The sequence below is a fragment of the Falco rusticolus genome, chromosome 10 (genome assembly GCF_015220075.1).
Source record: "Falco rusticolus isolate bFalRus1 chromosome 10, bFalRus1.pri, whole genome shotgun sequence".
In the NCBI taxonomy this organism is placed as follows: Eukaryota; Metazoa; Chordata; class Aves; order Falconiformes; family Falconidae; genus Falco; species Falco rusticolus.
Window position 1 is genome coordinate 21810547 of NC_051196.1, and position 19775 is coordinate 21830321.

The 19775-nt window shown below is 47.9% G+C and overlaps 1 protein-coding gene across 2 annotated transcripts; it reads right to left on the bottom strand.

The window, feature by feature from the left end:
• Window positions 1–566: 566 nt before the first annotated feature.
• On the bottom strand, window positions 567–18934 carry ASXL1 (ASXL transcriptional regulator 1). Of its 2 annotated transcripts, none has more exons than XM_037402408.1 (12): window positions 18816–18934; window positions 13976–14058; window positions 11018–11126; window positions 9781–9901; window positions 9609–9706; window positions 9175–9268; window positions 8729–8881; window positions 8136–8299; window positions 7947–8043; window positions 7335–7440; window positions 6250–6865; window positions 567–5530 (listed from the first exon to the last, which is right to left on the bottom strand). In XM_037402408.1, the coding sequence occupies exons 1-12, from the start codon at window positions 18873–18875 to the stop codon at window positions 2618–2620; spliced, it is 4614 nt and encodes a 1537-aa protein (XP_037258305.1). In that variant the 5' UTR covers window positions 18876–18934; the 3' UTR covers window positions 567–2617. The 2 variants fall into 2 exon arrangements, with proteins under 2 accessions (XP_037258305.1, XP_037258306.1); XM_037402409.1 differs by lacking the exon at window positions 18816–18934 and adding an exon at window positions 14511–18294.
• Between the last annotated feature and the right edge of the window lie 841 nt (window positions 18935–19775).

A 19775-nucleotide genomic window follows, 5' to 3' on the forward strand; every position in this document is an offset into this window, starting at 1 on the left:
AACTTAACTCCCGTTCTTTTCTTACCTAGAAGAGAGGAAGGGTGGATCAGCGACGTTCCGTTTACAGGCAGTTTCAATAAACAGTGTAACTGGTATCACGCTGTCACGCTCTTTAGAAAACAATTTCAGATCTGTTTATCGAGCAATTATGACAGCAACGTAACGGCACGTACGAGCAGCAGCAAGACCTGCCTGGCAGCACCGGGGCTGCTCACGGTGCCCATGGGCATCGCCCCAGCTGGGCAGGCAGCCCCGTTACCGGGGGGCTCATGCAGTCGCAGCCATCGCTCCCGCAGCCACGCTGCTGCTTTTGGAGGCTCCAGGGTATCCGAGTCCCAAGAGCCACACCGCATCTGCAGTAGGTGCACTGTCTTCAGTTATCTGTAAGTGCATAAAACACGATTTAATGAAGCCAAGACAGCAACACAGCCCACCCCCACCCCCACCGCCTTCATCATCTGAGCAGAGCTCTGGAACGCTCCCAGTTAAAAAACACGAGAGGAAAAGCAATATTGCCTTGGAGAGCACAGAGGATGATTTCAGAAAAAGAGGATTGAAACCACAAATGCAGGTTTTACAGAGTGTTTATTTTTCCAATACCACAAGGGACATACATGAGCAGACCCCCCCGAGGGCTCTGCAAACCAGACCAGTTCAATCTGCACACTACAGTGGCCCCAAAGGAGGCAGAGCCAGACCCCCAGCTCCACTCCCTATCTTTGGTAAGCAGGTTTCACACCTCCGCTCCGCCTCCACCACCACCGTCCTGTTCACCCCAGGGTGCGGGCAGGCGTGTTGGTCTCCCTCCCACGTCCCCACAACATGAGGCTGTCAGATGCACTAAGGATAAACCATTTCACAGACTAAACTTGTTGCATCCCTCAGGCTTGCATCTCAAATAGGGACTTGCATGTTAAAAAAAAAAAAAAAAAGAAAAAAAAAAAGAGAGAGAGAGAAAAAAAAGCACACGGTCAAGGGAGGTAGGACAGAGCTAGAAAAGGGACAAGAAGAAAAAAAATGAAAATAAACCCCCTATAATTCTTGCTACTGCCTGCTTAAACAAGAGAGCTGACTTCTCCCCACAGTGAAGCAATTCACTCGATTAGCAATCGCTCCAAAGAGGCAGAAAGTCAGTTTTGCTCTCAATCTATGGATGCACAAGGATGTTCACCTTCTTGCAATGCAGCTACAGCCATGCTCCAGGAGATCAGTTACAGCAACAACTGCCGGCAGCTTGGAGGAGTGACCAGTGAAGCGCGCTCGACTCGGCAAATCCCACCAGGTCATCCTTGAGTCTGCACACCAGTCACCTGCACAACGTGGCATGGACGCCCAGGCAGAGGGAGGCTGTCAGAACCGAGACACACCTTTGCATGTTGAGCCTCACGTCAGCCAAGACAGAATACAGTGGCTCTGACTACAGATGCAGATTAATAACTAACAACCACTTTAATGCAATACTGCTGTAGAGCCTGAAAATCCAAGGGGGAAAAAAAAAAAAAGAAAAAAGAACCCTTTATGTTCTATGTACATTACATCCATTTACAGAGTTGGCCAGTACTGTGTACAACATATAAATACATGATCAAACAGATGCATAGAGGATACTTACAGGAGCCAAATAATTCACTTTATACATCCAAAAATGAAAATATATTAAAAAAAAAGAAGAAAAAAACACTGCTTTAAATGTTAGGATGATCATCACACAGATGCACAGCTAGACGCTTGCAAGTGGTCAGATGCTGTCGTGTTCAAGTCCTCATTGCAGGGCTGCAATGCAGAGACTGCAGGCCACATAAACGAGCTTCTAGGAACCTCCAACGTTTCACACAAGTTTGTGGAAGTCAGCCAAAAGAGGCAGTCACATCGGCTGGTCCAAGAGTTCAGCCAGGCACACAGTTCCCCAGGCCACACATTTTCCTGCAGACCAGCAGAAGGCATCGGGTTGGCACCTGCCACTTTTTTTTATTTTATTTCTTTTCCTCTTCTTGCATCCTCCGAGCTGGCTCCATCCAGTATATGGTTCGCTGTATACGGCTCCACAGCCACCCGCAGCATGCGTCACTGGGCACCACGTTCTGCTGGAGCATCCAAAAACCGTACAGAACCGTCACGGCAGAGCAAGCTCTTTGCTTACGCTCACTGTGCAGCAGCACTTCCCATGCAAACCGAGAATGGAGATGGCAGAAAGGGAGAGTGGAAGACTGTAGGGCCTCACCTAGCGCAGCCCTGAAATAGAAAACACCCTGTTCCAGTTCCTTTGGATGTAGATTTCCTCGACAAGAGGGTCCACGGATTGCCACAGCAAACTGCCTCTCGCTCAGGTGTTAGCCTCAGCACGTGTATCAAAGCACAATCAGGATTTCCACAATAGCACGAAGCAGAAGGATCGCTCCAGCGGGGCGCAGCCCACCGAGATTGGAGTGTAACCGTGAGCAAGAAAGGGTTTTGCACTGTAGGTTTTAGTGGGAAGGCAAGTCAACTTTCCTCACCAAAACAAAGTGTAATAGCATTTCTACTATAAACAGAATAGTATTTTGTGTACAGGTTTTAGGATCAGTCATTATCAAAATACACACACTGAATATACAATTTGTCCCATGGCCATAATTTATTATCTCACCACAAGGCACAATACACAAAGCTTAGAGGGTCCTATACAGTCATCATGACAAAACGCCCCACAGCCTTTACACATGATCATGGCTTTAAGGCTGCACGAGCACTTGAACGGTATCTCGTCAACACTGCTGCTATCAGCAAACATCTGCACAGAAAGGGACGTATTATGGTTTGCAGCAAAGTTCGCTTTGTGGGTTAGCTGCATCATGCTTCCAGCAAGACTTCTGGGAAAAGCTGGAGTGTTGGATGAATAATTAAAGCTGGTGGAATTAAGCTGCAGCTTAGAAAGCTTCCCATAAAACGCTTGCTTGATATTGAGCTGAGAAGGTATGGAAGAAGGCTCCAAAGGGTGATTGTGTCCTTTCCCTGGTTCCCTTGAAAACTTAAAAAATGGCAAGTCCATAACCAGTGGAACACTTTGCAAATGCTCAGTCAGCTCCGTGGGGTTTTGCATTGCATCCTTCCGGTTCTCTGTGTTCCTCTTGGCTGGGCTGCCACATGCCAACACATTCTCATTTTTTATTCCTCCCAGGCCATTGGTGTGCTGCTTTGGAGTCCATTCTTCCCTCACAGCTGGGATTCCTTCTCCCGATGCACAGCTCTTGTCTACAGGAATCTGTTTGCTGGGAGACAAGGTTCCCATGGCTGAAACTTGATCCAAAGCTCTGGAGTGATGTAGTCTAACACTGGGTTTGCAAGGAAAACCGGAACCAAAGAGTTTTTTGCCTTGAACTCCAACATAATTTTTATTGACTGACACACCTCCCGTCTGACTCGGACTGAGAGAAGTTACAGATGGAGATAAAAACCGAGGCTCCGTAGAGGCGTTCAACTTCTCTGGACTTTTATTTGTGACGACACTTGCCAATGGGTTGTGCTGTGGCACCCGATGGACCTTGGGCAACTCCTTTTGCTCCTCAAAGCTACAGGAAGGAAAAGTTCTTTCCTGAGGGCCCGTATCTTCAGGCTTTTGAGAGGCACTTCCCACATTTGCCACTTGGTCTCGGCAGCTTAAAGTCGAGCCAACTTTGGAATGCTTTTCTGGAATAGACTGATCCTCCGCATCTGCTGCTCTAGGCAACGCTGCTCCTGATCCGCACTTATTTTCCTGGGGATCTATGGAAGACCTCATTGAGTGGAAGTCATCGCTCCTGCTTAGGGCACTCCCCTTTATTCCTACATCTGCAGAAGACTCTTTGCCAAAATAGCAACTGCTACCTCTCTCCACTTGCAGAGAGAGGCTTTCTGACTGCTTGTCCAGTGGTGGCTGCATAATTTCCACCTTGATGTTGGCATGAGATACTGGGAGAACTTCTTCCAGTGGCAGGTTCCCCTTAAGCAGCTGCATCACCAGAGGGTTGTTGGTTTCAATAGAGGATACGGGCCGAGCAGAACCTGTCGGCTGCTCAGCTTTCTGGGGCAACGATGCATGTGGTCCCCATCTCTGAGATGGAGGTGCAGCGCTCACCGCTGCAGGGAAGTCCACAACATAGGCCAGACTATCTGTTTCCACAGACGATGTTGTTCTAATCCTATTGCATCTCTCAGTGCTGCTGTGACAGGAGGAGTCTTTCCCAGCCACTTCCCTACAGCCGGCATTTCTGAAACATACATCCATCTCCACATTCTCATCAGGTACGTCACCTTCAAAATCTGAAGCAGTATCTGTTGTTTCACTGTGTGTACTCTGTATTTCATCATCTCCATTTGTCTTGAACTCTTGGGTCTCTCTTAGTGGCTGATGTGCATTTTCTGGTTCTGTTCTGGGGCACCTCTCCCTCAGCTGCCGAAGTTTTTCAGAGGTATCTATCCTTTTCTGAGAAATAAAGTCATCGTGTAAAGAAGGTTTCACCAGAGACTCTGCATTTTGTTCTTCATTGCTTAGTTTGCCATCACACTCTTTCTCTGCCTGCAAGTGTGCAAAGTTGCACAGCACGGGGACGGCTTTCTCCACTCCAGCAGTCACTGTTTTGGAGTTATCGCTATCAGCCACACATGTTTCGGAGCCATTAAATCTAAATCTAGACACCATTTCTGGCTCATGGCATTCTTTACCTCCCAATGACAATTCTGGCAGAAGAGCAGGACAACTGGAGGAACTTTCCTTTACATCAGAATGATAATCCAGCTGTACGGTGGAAGCACCAACACCTTTGAGTTCCAACACAACCCCATCTTCCATAGGACTGAGCGCAGCTCCCTGCACCTGAGAACACAACAGACCGTTTACTGGAGGACCCACGCATCTCAGCTTTGTACTTTGCCTCTCCTGTGACGCAACACAAGATGGGGTTTCGGTCCTTAGGTCACAGAGGAGCTGCTCAGGGCTCTCCTCCTGCCTCTCAGGAGTCGTGTTGTCTAAGGATGACCCAGTCAAAGCATCACAGAACTGCCTTCTAGGTGAACGATCACCAGGCTGAGCTTCCCCTGAGCTAGTGCCTGCAGCGCGTTCCAGAACACCACTTCCCTCGCTCTTTGAAGAAGAGGGCTCTTGTCTCGAAGAGAGGAAGGAATTCCTGTCAGCCTCCTGAGAAGCCACCTCGGAGTGAACCTTTTCTCCATTCAGATGGAGAGACGACAGTAATTGTGCTCGCTGTAGATCTGACGAACGCTTTCCATGAGTTCTCTTTGATCTCCGGTGCTCTGTATGGCTGCTGGATTCTCCTCCACCACCTCCTTCATCAGTGCTTCTCCCTCCACCTGGGCCACCCCCACCTCCAATGGCGGCTGTAGCAGCTTCTCGCTGGGCTCGGGCTTGCAAAGCACGGGCCTTAATGTCTGCGAGTGTTCTGGCCCCAGTCCTGCCCCGGCTGGAGGGCTCCGTGTTGGGGATGATCCTGGGGCATATCTGGTAAGTGGGCTGACCTTTAACCACCCAGGGTGGTTTAATACGTGAAAGTTGAATCTGAAAGAAAGGGAAAAGCAATTACTTCAGACAGTGAAATGCACTTCATTAGCATCCGTTCATCACAATTCTTACCATAAGAATTCAACGAAAATTTAAAATTCCAACTTAAAAAACTAATTTTGGCAGAGAAGTAGCAAGCTCCCTGTAACCTCTGCTTATGTGCTCTGTCATGTGATACATGAAAGCTCAGTAAATATTAACGTTGTTTTACCAGAGGCTGCAGACAAATACGAAATAAGTGATTTACATACAGATCTTCAGAAATCAAAATGGTCTCCTTTACATCAGGATGACTGCCCTGAAGCTAAGATGGATGCCTCTAGTCAAAATGGGAAAAGCCAGAAGGAACACTAAGATTCTGCCCAAAAGGAAAGGAACTGAGAAATTACACAGGACAAAGAGCAGAATCTGAAGGACTCTTTTGCAAGTCAGCTAGTTTCAGGAAAAGTCGTTCCTGTATCGACAGAAATGCAAACTAACGGAGTAAATCAAGGTTACCCTGTGCTCTTGTGCAAAAACCTTGCCATGATTTTCCATTCTTTGCCTGTCTAAATAAGATTGTAAACTGTGGTATTCAGAGTTACTTAGCCAGCTCTACCAGTGAAACCCTTCCACTTCTTCGCTTAAGATGACAACACTTGACATTTTAATAATGTTTTGATGCTACTGAGCGTGACAGCCCCGAGATACCAAGCAGCTATAATTCTCTTTCCTACCCGGATGGGTGGGACTTTTGGCTCCTCTTTAGTAGGCTGTGGCTTTTCTGGGTGAACACTTTCAATTGTGTTACGAAAGGACTGACGATCTTCAAGCCGGGGCTTCTTTTCGGGGAAGGATGCAGAGGCAGCCTCCTCAAAGCATTTCCTCTTCTGGTCCTTGGACTCCCGAGCAGAGTACTCTGGGGGCAAACTGGGAATTCTGTTTGCAGCTGCCAGTGACAGATCCTCCGATTTACTGTGTGATTTGGAAGTCTCTGGAGAGAGGTGCAATTCTGAACTCTCTGGCTTCAGTACTGCAGCCGAAGGGCTCGTCAGGTCATCTTTCTTCAGGTCTGTTTCAGGCTTTGTCTCTTTATGAAGAGAGGAATCTGGTCCTACAGAAGCAGTCTCTTTGGAAGCCTCCATTTGCTCAGGTTCACGCAATTTGTACAGGCTCCTCCTGGCTCTGCATCTCAGGTCAGCCCGAGAGCGCTTCTTGAAGTGCCCATCTCTCTGCCGTGTAGACGGACCGCGCGGCAGTCTTGCTTCTCCTTTAACAGACAGTCCTGTCCTGTTCTCGGCATCTTCTTGCACCAAATTCTGCTCCTGGGATTCTTCTTGGGTCAAGCCCAACCTACAAGGCAAACACAAAAACCAGCTAAAAGCTACAGCCCATCCCAATTTAAGCATTTAATCTTTTACTTATAGTTGTACTGCACACAACTATACATAGTAACGCATCACAAAGCAGAGACTCATCAAAACCTTATTAAGTCAGTCTGCAATGAGATAACCTATACATTTGCTATCCCACATGACTATCACAGGGAATGAGAAAAATAAGAAAATGTAAAAATTATTGATGGAAAACGAGTCATATTAACTTGTCTTGGAAAAAAACATACACAGGCTACAAAATTCTGCTGTGACACAGCCAATTCCACCAAGGATTTCCCTGGTGCAACAGTCTGAATGTTTCACCCCAAAACCTGTATTTTTCAAGCAGTTTATGCTGCAACTTCTCAGGTATCTACAAGCAGAAACACACCCTGCCACCTGCATCAACACAGACAGAACAGGACACATGAGGTACAATTTCTCACTTTTGCCCATAGTAGTCCTCAAAGAACTTCTCTTTCCATTGCTCCACTCTCTTTTCTTTTTCCATCTCCTGCCGAATTCGAACTTGCATCTCGTGGGTGAACTCACCTACATGGAAGGCAAGAGACTGAAATTCAGTTCCAAACAAAAGTGATTCTGCAAATGCAACCTTTTGTGTTTTAACAGTACAGCAGCTCTATATACAAAGGACAGACTTTCTGTTATCGCCCTGCTCTCCACCCTACTACAGATCTACATGCTGCCAGCCACTCCTTACGGGCAATGGTCACACAGCCTCAAGCAAGTCTGACAAAAAAAAAAAGAATCATGTTTTTCCAGACAGAGGCCACCATTTAAGGAAAGATAAGCCTGACACTACTTTACACCTCAACCACTTCGTTCTGAAAGTCCCGTGGCACCAAAGGAAAATGCATCTTTGGTTTTTAAAGAAAACAAAACAAAAAAAGAAGACAAGTTGGGGGCAACATAGTCAGATAAGACTGCAGAATTGGACTAAACTCTCATTCATTAACTGTAAAAGAAAACAAAACAAACCAAAAAATAATCCCATGAGTACCGATCCTCCAGCCACCCAGGAAAGCAAAGCTGCTCACCATCAGCTAGTCGTTCTCTCCAGCTCTGCGCAGCGTGGGTGAAGAATTCATTATTCAGAGCACTGCCACTGAGACGCATCAGCCCGTCAGCCCCAACCTGACGGGGCAAACAGAAAAAAACATTTGCTCCAGCCATTCTGCAACCAAGAGGCGATGTGATGAAAACACTCCAATGCTGCACCCTCATACCTGTCTATCAACTTCTGGAAGGAGGTAAAGAAGCTGCTGCTGAAAGTGTGATGGGAGCGCATTAAAGGTTCTGGAGTTTATCAGAGCTCGCAGGTTTGTATTGACAAGAATGGAACCAGGTGTTTCAAAGTCAATATCTTCACCCCTGTTTCGTTTCATTTGCCCTGTAGTTTAAGGACAGGCAAATAAAATAATCATTGTCATATAAAAGTATTTCAGCATTACAGGCAAGAGTTTAATCTCAAACTACTACAGCAAAAGGAGCAAAATATATGAGAAAAGACTGTGGCATTGAAGTATGAAGAAAGACTCTCGAACACCAGCTAGCACACATGCATCTGGAATTTTGATATGAGGCCACATTTCTGTCATATTCATGTACAATTCTTGATGCTGCTCTTCAGACTAGGCAAACTTTTAAACTACTGCCTCAGTAACATTCAGGGAGGAAGACCTGGCTTGTGAGCCTCAAGGTCATCATACGCCTTCTGAAGGAAGACAGCCTCGCTGTTCTTTTCTCAGATATACACGGACTTCAACATTGCCTGCTTTTACGGCCAGTTATTTTTCTAACTTTAACCAGAAACACCTACCAGCTGTGGGCTTTCGGATACCTCTCAGAAGCTGCGGAGGATCCCTGTTTATTTCTGTCCTACTGCGCAAGGTGGCTTTGCACAGGGCCAAAGAGCTGCTGCTGCTGCTGGATGTGCTGCTGCTCTCCCCATCAGCATGCCTCCCTGTGAAGCCTAAAAGCAAAACGATTCCATAAAAATATACAAAGACCAACAGAAGCCCAACTTGGAGAGTGGTTTAACAGAGAAGAATTACGTGCTAATAGGAGATCCAGTATTTACAGGCTATTGCCTATCTACCAACTATTTTGGTGGAGTTAAACGTACACAGAGTTCTCTGTGGTCACATGCATTCTCGTCAAGAGTTAAAAGTTGTCCTCAGGCAAACTTACAGATAACTAGGGACTACTGAATTATTATTAGAAATAATGTCATTAGAAAACCACCACAACAAAAGCAATGCTCACCTGAGGCAGACTCCATGTGTGCCCCATTTACTTTCAGGGGTGTTAAGACAACACGTGGCAGCATTACACCAGTCTTCTTCTTTTGTTTGGTTGTCTGCAGTCCAGAAAGAAACAAACAAAAAGAAAATATCCAAAGGAACAAAGACATTATGGAGAGGTAAAATAATCTTCTAAGCAGCACAGTCCTCAAAGAACTACCTAGCCCCTAGGTAAATCTTCAGGTGTCAACATGTATGAATAGCAGAGAATTCAAAAATACTTTCCTGTACTTGACTCCTCCCCACACTGCAAACTCCTCACCTAAGCAAACAGCCCTGTAACTCTTTGAGGACCTGTGCACAACTAATCCCTGCCACGCCAACCCAGCTATCACACAGTAATGGAAGCTCCCCTTGCGAGGCTTCACATTTCCCGTCAGCCCCACTTCTTCCTACCTGGGAGGCGGTTCTGTAGCTCTCCCTGGTAGTAGCAGGTCCCTTGCTCTGAGATTCAGTGGAACACGAGGCATTAGAGGAGGTGTCATCAAGAGACACTGAAAGAAATGGGCACTCAGTCAGACACAGAAGTAGATCCTATAGTTTAAGATTAATGTCATTAGACACTTACCATCATTATCACCACTCACAGTGCTTGCTTCATTGGACTCACAGCTTTCTGCGTCTGCTGTATCCTCCAGCTCCTCCCCTTCTGGCACAGACAGATTCCGGGACCACTGCAAGGCATCCTTCTAAATGGGCAAACAGAACCAGCATGGCTACGGTCCTCCCTCCCAACCACTGGGAACAGACAGTTTAGCGGATATAGTTTTTAAGCTTATTTTTTTTATCTTCCCTATTTTAATCCTTGATGCAGAAAGGTATTTTAAAGTGTATTTAGGCTCATAGTGGAACAGAAGTCATATAAACTATTAGCACGCTTCATAGACACCTCCTAGTTGAGTAATTCAAACATACTCAAAATTCATAAGGATAATAACTGATTGCAATTTTCTGCAAGCAAGCAGCTTCTATTAAAAAGAAGTATCTCATTCTTACTATAAAAGAGCAGGTAGCGTCAGGATAGCCAAATAATAAGACAGGGAGCTTAAGAGTTGTATTTGCTATTTGTATAATCAAAGCCATTTCAATGCCATCTATTTTCAGCAAAACACAACAATTTAACATTTTCTGATATCAGGGGAAAAAACCAAAAAACAAATGAAATAGCTGAGATACCTGTTGTCTACCATGCTGACATTTATCAGGGAACCCAATGGTACAAAACAATGCAAAAGAAAAGCCTAAGACCAGAAACATTTTCAACATTTAAGATGAGCAGGACAATAAACTAAAAATAAAAAACATTCCACAAAGATCTCAAGATCTGAGGAAAATGGTGATGCTAAATAGACACAGAATGCAGTGGAACACAAAACAAACAACTAGAAAAATGAATACACATTTTCCTATCAAGATTTTACTTGTAGCTACAAGCTCTCAGACCAGTTTAATTTATTGGTTGGCTGTGTTCCCTTGAGGCTGGCAGAAAAGGAGAGCATGGAACTGTTTCGATAAGCAGCCACCTGAGTTGGACACCAAGTACTGGAATAAGAGGATTTACCTTCTTTGTGAAATTCAAGAAATAATAGGTTTTTTTTTTTAAAAAAGGAATTATTATGGCTGAATATAGCTGAAAGGTACAAGCTCTAATGAAATAATGAATTCCAGACACCCTTTCACATGACACTCTCACATGCGGCACATCCAGCTCATATGATGCTCCGTGGCAGTTTAACACTCAGCTATGCGTAACAAGCAGAACTTGCACCTCGGCCCTCAGCTGCAAGCAGGAACTCAGCGTTTACCTTCAGTGTGAAAAGGCTGATGCGTCCGGGCAGTTTGTAAAAGAGTCCATCACCTCCCCTGGAATTGGAGTGGAGCATGGCGTTGAGGCATGCTAGGGGAGAAGTGCCACTGAAATAGAAAAAGAAAGAAAACATTAAGTGTTAAGAAATGGCCTTATCAAGAAAACAGCCCGAAAGACCTGTTTAAACGGGCATCATTTAGCTGAGGGGAACCGAGATGCTGCTCATGAACTTTACGGGGTGGGCACCTCAGTCAGAACAGTACTACCGTTATCCTTTTTGACCTGTACATCAACCTCAACACATCACAGCGAAGCAACCAGCAGAAAACAGGAAATGTTACACCAATTTTAAAGTTACTCTCAGTCCGTTTTAGATGCTTAACAAATTTACCTGTTTCCTCCCTTTCTCTGCTTGAAACTTTCAGAGTTGGATTGATTTTACAAAAAAACCCCAGAATTCTTTAGCAGTAGAGAGATGTAAACAAAACCAGCACAAATTGTACACATATGTGTGTTTCTGGAACATCTTCCCTCACATGTCACAGACAAAATTGCACTAGCAGAGTCAGACAGACAAGGTCTGATGTGCTAATTTGTCACGTCCTACGTAACTCCCTGGTTAAAGTAACCTTCCTACACTCACACTGGTGGAACTTCTGTGCCACAAAATCTCATGTTTTCCAGTAAGTTACACATGTACAGGCAGAAAGTTACCTGGAAGAGACATTAAAGCGGTCTTGATTTCATTATTATTGAAAGTGAAACTAAAAACTGGATTGAGATAAAATATTTCAAAGAAAATCTTTCTCAAATTGAAAACTTAGAACAATTTCCATTTCCACCCTGAATGCGTTTAGTTTTTGGACATTTCTTCACAAGCCTTGGCAACAGAAAAAATTACTCTTTTAGATCCTATGAAAAAAAAATTCCAGCCTTCTGTCCTGTTAGACAGTGTTTTCCCTTCTGTGTTCAACAGACGCTCCAAGCACGCTAACCAGCCGCAGACTGCCTTCTCAGAATGGCAAAATAAGCAGTTTTCCTCGAAATGAGAAAAAAAATTGAGAAAAAAAAAATGAGAAAAAAACCCAAACAGTTAAGAAACTCTCCTAGGAGCTAGGACTCAGCAGTGGTGCTGGGCCCAAGTGTCCCGTCAGCCACGCGGGACCATCAGTGCCACCCGTAAGGAACGCTGCCCCCGCAACAGACCAGTGTGACCCCCAAACCAGGGAGCAGTGCCTCAGGGCTGATTCAAAGGGAAAAACATCTCGAGCCCCTTGAGCCATTTCCTCCAGGAAATGGAGTTTCAGGAAGGGCTGCTACACAAGTACCAGCAAGGTCTGCTGCATATTCAGCCAGGCAGGATCACCGCCTTTATTCTGTGAACAATTACACTCTGAAGAAAACAGCCCTTTCTTAAAGCACAGAATTAATGACTGGGGAAGGAAGAGCAGACATCCCAAGGGAAAAACACCGACCTTTAAAGGAACGATTTTACTCTGTGAGATTTAACTGGACACATGCTCCAAAGTCTGGTCTTTAGTAACATACTGTGACAGTTCACTTGTCAAAATGGGGAGAGCACCAAGACAGGTTACACGTGTGAAAAGAGACCTGCTACTGCCTTCAGCAGAGGACAGCCTGTGCATGCAGATCTTCAACTACCTGCTTAAGTAACAGGACCGATGCAAGAAAGGTGTGGAGTATTGACTACAACAAAGCTATATGAAGGTCCTCATTAAAAGCCTGTCTGAATTAAGACTCAGAGCTGTGAAACCACTGCCTGCATCCACATTGGTGAAGATCTCCTCAGCAAGGATCGCCAGCGGCACGTGGGCGTTCCAACAGCTCCAGTGTCGATGCAGCAACACATGCCAGCATCGTCCCTTTCCAAACAATGGAACTCCTACACATGACACCTCTGTATGCATCACTGGTTTCCACTATTCAAACAATCTCAGCTGTTTCCTGATTTCAGACACAAATAAGGAGCAGAAACAAGCTAAAATTTTGAGTTGTTAGGTCCCAGGACTTAGTTTACCTTCTGTAGCTGGGCAAAGTACAGGTTCAGGAAACACAAACACCATGGTAGAAAAGAGTCCACAGAATCAAGGTGAGGGGGAAGCAAGACTAGTCCACACATCTGGATTCCCAAGCAGTCAACCACTGTGCAGCAGCCAAAAGAGACTGCTTTTGCTGTCTCTCAGAGTCAAACTTGCTTTTTTTTGCCATGCAGCACTAGCTGAGGCATTTGGGCTATCATGGTTACCTATTCTTTTGGATCTGCAAGACACACTGCATCTCTCTTCTACTGCTGTCACAGGAATTTAACCAAGGGAAACAGCCTCCCACTCCTAGCGTTTCCAAGGCTCTGTATCAGGTTCTTTTCCATATGAAATCCACTGTATGGGCATCTCCTCCATACAGTGTCAAGAGCCGCAACAGTGTGAGCAGCGCTACCACAGTGCTCGAAAATCTGAGCAGAAGTTAGTATAGTAATATAAAATGAAGACTTTTACGAGTCTCCTAAAACATAATGTCTGCTCTAGAAATGAAGCATCAGAGGAGACCAAATTAAACTGTTCTCAAACTAGAGTCACAATAGCAGAAACTACTGAGAGCTACTTATGAGAGAACCATACAAGTGGTAAGTACAACACAATGCAGGAGTCTGATCTGCAACAGGCATTTATTTTACAATAGATGGATGAAGGGGACTCTGTACATTATCAAAAAATCCAAGAGCAGCTTCCAGTTATTGTCACAGACACTGCCCCCCCCCACCCCAACCTGTATACGAATGTCTATACTGTCATCTGAAACTACAAAGCTAGAAAGATAAAAAAAGGAAGAGAAGTGGGCTGGAGATGGGGCAGAACTGCACGAAGCAACACAAGCCTTCATACGCAGTCTCTCCCATGCTCCATACTATGTTTTAGACAAGATCATCAATACTAACCTCATTTCCTTTAGTCCTTCAGCCTCTATGACCTGCAGAATCTGTTTTGGGGTCATAGGAGCATCAGAGTAATTTTCCAGCACCTGAAAAGACAGAAAGACCACGTGTCATTACAGAATTTGCTTCTGCTTTAACAGAACTGCCCCATAACTGTGGTTCAGATCCAATAATGTGCCTCTTAAAACTTTATTCATCTGCAAAAGACACACACTAAAAATTTCAGAGTCACGGTAAGCACAGCAAAAGGCTTACCTTTATCTGGTCCCTAATTAACTGAAATATAAACATGAAGGAGAGAAAAAGAAGAATTTGGCCTTGACCCCATAGCATGAAACCAGTGGAAGCTTTACCACAGACTTCAATTTAGGTTAGACCGAGCTGCTGCCACGTACGGCCTTCAGAACTGCTCGGTGGTTAGCAGCCCTCAATGTAACATGTTCCCCCTGCCATACACCTTCCTACCTTTCAATAAAGCATCCAGTATTTTTCTGCCCCTACAAGTATTACTGTACAACTCTATAATTCAACAGCATACCTTCCTTGGATTACTGCATTCATTTCATCTTCGCTCCATCTCAAGAAGGGTACCATGGGTAAGAGCCAGAATTCTTGTCAGAGAAGGACAGAATTCAGAAAAGGACAACAATAACAGTAAAGGACGTGGAAAAAAGTTATGGCTAGAGACACTAAAAAGATTTGCATAGCCTGCCTTTGAAAGAAATGAGTAAAATCAAATATTAAATAGGCAATACAATAAGTAACAACTCATCCTTTCATATATTACATGAAGAATAGAATTGCCACTTACAAGCAAAGAACTAAAGAGGCTATTATTTAAAAAAAAAAAAAAAAAAGCCTGTGGAACTTACTGCTCCAAAACATCTAGAAGCAAGAACTCAAGAATTCAAAACCAGGACCGGACATTTCTGTGGATAAGATGATTACCCACATAAACAGGAAACAATGAACAAAAATAAGCTGCAGTAGATGTAAGCCACGATGTTTCTTTGGGAGCAGATTACCCTACAGCTGCCTAACACGCTGTCTCCTGCGCCTTCCATTGAAGCAGACAGCGCTGCTCTCTGAATGCAAAAGACACTGAACTCAACAGACCTCTGGGTCCGACTGAGCAAAACGGCTGCGATACAGGCACAGGACATGGCCTGAAACATTCAAGAAAAGCTGCAAGGGGTATTCACTTGGGAAGGTTTTGATCGTAACTGTGGTCTAAATTCCCCCAACGTAATGGCCACGATGATGCACGGTCCTGATTTCATTTGTCACCATGCTTTAGAGGAGTCAGCAACACGCTATCTTTCAGTCTGACTTGTGGGAGAAGCCATTGGAGGAACCCAAATGCCCCATTTATATCAGTGACATCTAGAACTGAGTCACTGCAGCACCGTGGCAAGGCACAAAGCCCAGTCTGCCTTCTGAAGTGGCATGAACAGGACACTTGCAAAACAAAAAAAAACACCCCAAAAAAACAAAGTTGTGCAGTGCAACTTTTGCAACTCCACACCATCTCCAACATCCACAAGTAAAAAAAAACCCCAATCCATGTCACTGTAGTTCTGCACTTCAACTATATTTTGTGATAAAAGGAATTTCTTAAATCATATCCAGCCAACACGCATTTTTCAGATGCTTGAAGATCATAAGCATTGGTGGTGCTAACCTGGAAGGGGATGGAAATTTGAGAACTACGTAAACTGAGATAAAGCACAATGAAAACACAAAGAGTTTAAAGAAAAGATCAAAGAAAGTGATAAGCCATATTCAGAGGGAGTACACAGTTTTAATTCCCAGTCAATACAGCTCTCTCACCCTTCTTCCTCCACTAATCAAAAAACCTCCATAGGTTACGTTTCCATGCCTTCCTCGTGAACTGTCACCCCCCATCACTCAAAGGGAGGAGACAGCTGACAAGGGGAAACACATCACTCCCAGGCTGAGCGCAAGATCCACAAAATGGAACATGCCGGTTTTGAAATAGAAGGAAATTCTCCACAGCTTATAAACTCCCTCTCAAGTGACACGCACAGCAAGCGAAATACACAGCCTAAAACTGAGCATCAACAAGCATTTACATAAAGATAAAAGATTCTACACTCAGGGGAACAATTTCCAATCAACAGCTATATTAAGTGTACAGGCTGCTTAATGGCAGAAATGGGGGAAAGAAGAAGATCCTGCAGTCCTGCAGCTTTAGCCACCAGAAGCCGGACTCCTGTCCCAGCCCTCTCCAGCCTGCCAGCACCACGTCAACCTTCCATCAGGAGCTACACCTTGAACAACATTAGCTATTTCTTACCCCCAAAAAAGATTTTTTTTCCCCCCTCCTCCACTATTTATAATACTCATAGTCAAGTGTTCCTATGCCCCCAATGATGGAAGTTTCCATCACTCCCCCCATCAGTTTACCGGACAACCAGCTCTGACAGCACTTGTTGAATAGTCCTACGGCTCTGAGTGTTCAAACGAATCTTTAAAGGCTTAGTTTATGGAATGTGTGTAGTATTAGGTCTGTAGGAGCAGCAACACTGAAATACACTTTTGCTGATGATTCTCAGAAACAAAGAGAGAGGAACACAAAATACAATAGTGTGTGTCAGAAAGGAAAATTAAAAGCATTTTGACAGGGAGCACATGTAAGACAAGTTAAATAAAGATCTATTTTTAGTGGATTTACAATCAGTCCTGCAAGCTGGAAGTGCGGCTACGCAACTGTAGGTCTAAGTGGATAATCTAGTATGAGATTGTTCTATTTCTGGTTCATCAATGGCTCTAAGATGCTGTTGAGGCTTAGACATCTCCTGTACCCACAGTGCCTATGCCTGAGGTTCTGACCAAACGACAGGAGAGAGGAGCTGTGTGAAGCAATCCATCCCTCTGCCATCACACGGGGTGAGGATGCGTGTTAGGAGACTGCTTCAGAGTCGCAGTCTCACGTGCTGCTCTAGGCAGCCTATAAATACTGTTTTGTTTTTGGTTTTTTTTTTTCACCTGTTAGAGCTCAGAACATCTGAATGAATGCAAGGTCACCCAGTACTGCCTCTGCCCCTGAGGTCACCTACGAGGAAAGCATCCCTGTCACCCGCAGTGACGTGCTTGGCTCACAGAGCCAGGATCTTTGAGAACTGCACGATGAAGTACTAGAGCACCAGATTCCTGCAGTGAAGTTCTACAGCAGCTGGCTCGTGCCCTTCTCCAGTTTTTCAAGCTAAGTCATGTGCATCTAAAATATTATAATTTACACACAAAAGATTATGCAAGCTGCTGGAAGATAGATGCTTGTCCGATTAGGTTTCCTCCTGGCAAGCAGTAAGAAAACACTCTGACAGCCAAACAAATCTTACTCAGGAGGAGCACCAAGAGCTATCCTGAACATCCTCAATACCAGACATGAGTCTCAGCTGGACTCACCCGTACTGCTCCTTCTGAATGTTTATGTGCTCCAATGTAACCTGGCCCAGCAAAGCCAAAATAAATACATGCACAAAAGAAAAAACAAAGGAAAAAAACCACCCTCAAACCCTGTAAATCCATTTCTACACGTCTACTACAGCCAGTACACTCGTATCCTCACAAGCTGAGTACCACTGACAGGGCTACACGGAGGAAACTGCAGAGGTTCGTTCATGCCGACAGCAGGCAGCCAGATCGTCCCTTACTCCACTCCTGTACCTGCACGGATCTGTGTCACTGAGAGGGAGCAGCTGCTAGGCAGAGGCCAGAGACAGCAAAGCTCCTTCCAGCCAGCTGCAAAAGCAGACAGCAGCGACCATCAGCACTCCGTGCAGGCAACAAGCCCAAGCACCTCCAAACACAGCCCTTAAATAAAGCTTCTGACTGGTTTGTGCTTGCTACCTGAAAGACATAGAAGTTATTTTTATAATTCCTGGTCTATAAACAGGGTTCAAGACAGATACGGCTCACAGGCTTCATGGAGGGAAATCACTCTGCTCCCATTGCGATGGCCGAGTGGCAGCACCGTCCCAACAGCCCTACACAAGCACCATCAAAGCAGACCTGGGTTTGGAAGTTTAAACCGTCAACAAGCACATTCTTAAAGACAAAAAAGACATTCTTAAAGACAAAAAAGACCAAGGTACACCCGCAGCTACGTCTCCTAAAGGGAAAAGCAACAAGATAACGGCTGCTGGGCGCTGCGGACACCAGGCTCAGCACAGCCGTGGCGTGGGCAGGCACGGAGAGCCGGGCAGGCACGGCAGGCGCGCTGGGCTCTGCCGGGGCTGGGCCCAAACCCGCAGCCTCAGGAATCAAACCAGAAACTTTTGACAGCGGCGCAGCCCCGAACGGCGGCCGGGCCACCCCGAGGCTGCGCTGCCTCCCCCGCGCCTGAACCCCTGCCCGAGCCCGGCCGCAGCCCTGCCCGTGCCGGGCACCCCCGGGCAGAAGCCCCGAAGGGCCCGGGACGGCACCGCCACGAGCCCGGCCCGGGGCCCGCCACGGCCCGGCGGGAGGCAGCGGCGGCCCCAGGGGGAGCCCCGCATTCCCCGGCCGGCCCCGGGGCTGGGCTCGCAGCGCCCCCGCAGCCCCGGCCCCCCCCGCCGGGTGCTTCCCCTCCCCGCCGGGCTGGGGGAGGGAAACAACCAGGGAGGGGGCACCGGAGCGCGCCGACCGCGGGGGGTAGCAGCGCCCCCGGCCCAGCCCCCGGCCTCACCCCGCCCGCGGCGGCAGGCGGCCCCGTCACCGCGGGGGGCCGGAGCCGGAGCCAGCGCAGCCCCCGGGCGGGGGAGGCCCCGCCGAGCCCCGCGCCCCCTCCCCGGGGCCCGCCCAGGCCCCCCCGCGGCGGGGCGGCACCCCCCCCCCTCACCAGGCGGGCGGCCTCGGCCCACGTGCGCTCCTTCTTCCTCCGCTGCTTCATCTCCTTCATCCTCCTCCCGCGCGGGCGGCGGCGCGGCGGGCGCGGACCGTTAGGCGCGCGGGCGGGCGGGCTGGGCGGCGGGCGGGCGGCGGCGGCGGGGGCGGGGCGGGCACGCGCGGGCGCGCGGGGCGGGGCGCGGGGCGGGGGCGGCTCCGGGCGCTACGGGAGGAGGCGGGGGAAGAGGCGGAGGCGGCGGCGGCGGCGGCGGCGACTCGGGCCCGACATAACAACGGGGTCAAAGGGCCGGGAGCGGGGGGGAGGGGGCGGGGCTCGGCGACGGTGGCCGCGGCGGGACACGGTGGGACGCGCGCGCGCCGCGAGCCGAGGGGCGGGGCCGGCGGACCTGGGCCTCGTTTGAAGGAAAACAAACCGCGAGGGCTGCCGGGAGCTGTAGTGCCACGCGCCGTCACCGCCCCCACCCCGCCCCCTCCGCGGGACCGCAGCTCCCGGCGGGCACCACGCGCCCCGCGGCATGACGGGAGCCGCCGCCCTGGCCTCATGGCGGCGCCGCGCTCTGTCTGCTGGGCCGCAGCAGGGGGAGCGGCGGCGCCGGGCCCGGGGGCGGCTGCCTGGCCTGAGCCGGCGCACTCAGCCCCGGCGGCGCAGGGCGGGGGCCCACGGCCGGCTCTCTGCCCCGGGGAACGAAAGGAGGGAGGTGTCGGGCTCTGCCACGGCCTGCCGCTGCTCCCGGTCGGGGCCCGCAGCTGTTCGCCTGTGGGGAGCTGCGCTCGGGCCTGCGGCTGCTGCCCCACACCACCGCCCTGGCTTCAGACCGACACCGCTTGGTGGTGGCTCCTGCGCGCCCGTGGTCGCCGCCGCCCTCGGTGCTTCCCTCTGGCGGGGAGCGCGGGCCCGGGCTCCCGAGCGCTCACAGCCCCGCGGTGCCGTGAGCCGGACATCGCGCGACGT

Excerpts from the sequence above, each read along its gene's own strand:
- ASXL1 (XM_037402408.1), bottom strand. The coding sequence starts at position 18,875 with ATGAAGGAGATGAAGCAGCGGAGGAAGAAGGAGCGCACGTGGGCCGAG. Across the intron at positions 14,059-18,815 it reads GGGCCGAGGCCGCCCGCCTG|GTGCTGGAAAATTACTCTGA; the intron begins GTGAGGGGGGGG and ends CTGTCTTTTCAG. Across the intron at positions 9,269-9,608 it reads GCTACAGAACCGCCTCCCAG|ACAACCAAACAAAAGAAGAA; the intron begins GTAGGAAGAAGT and ends TCTGGACTGCAG.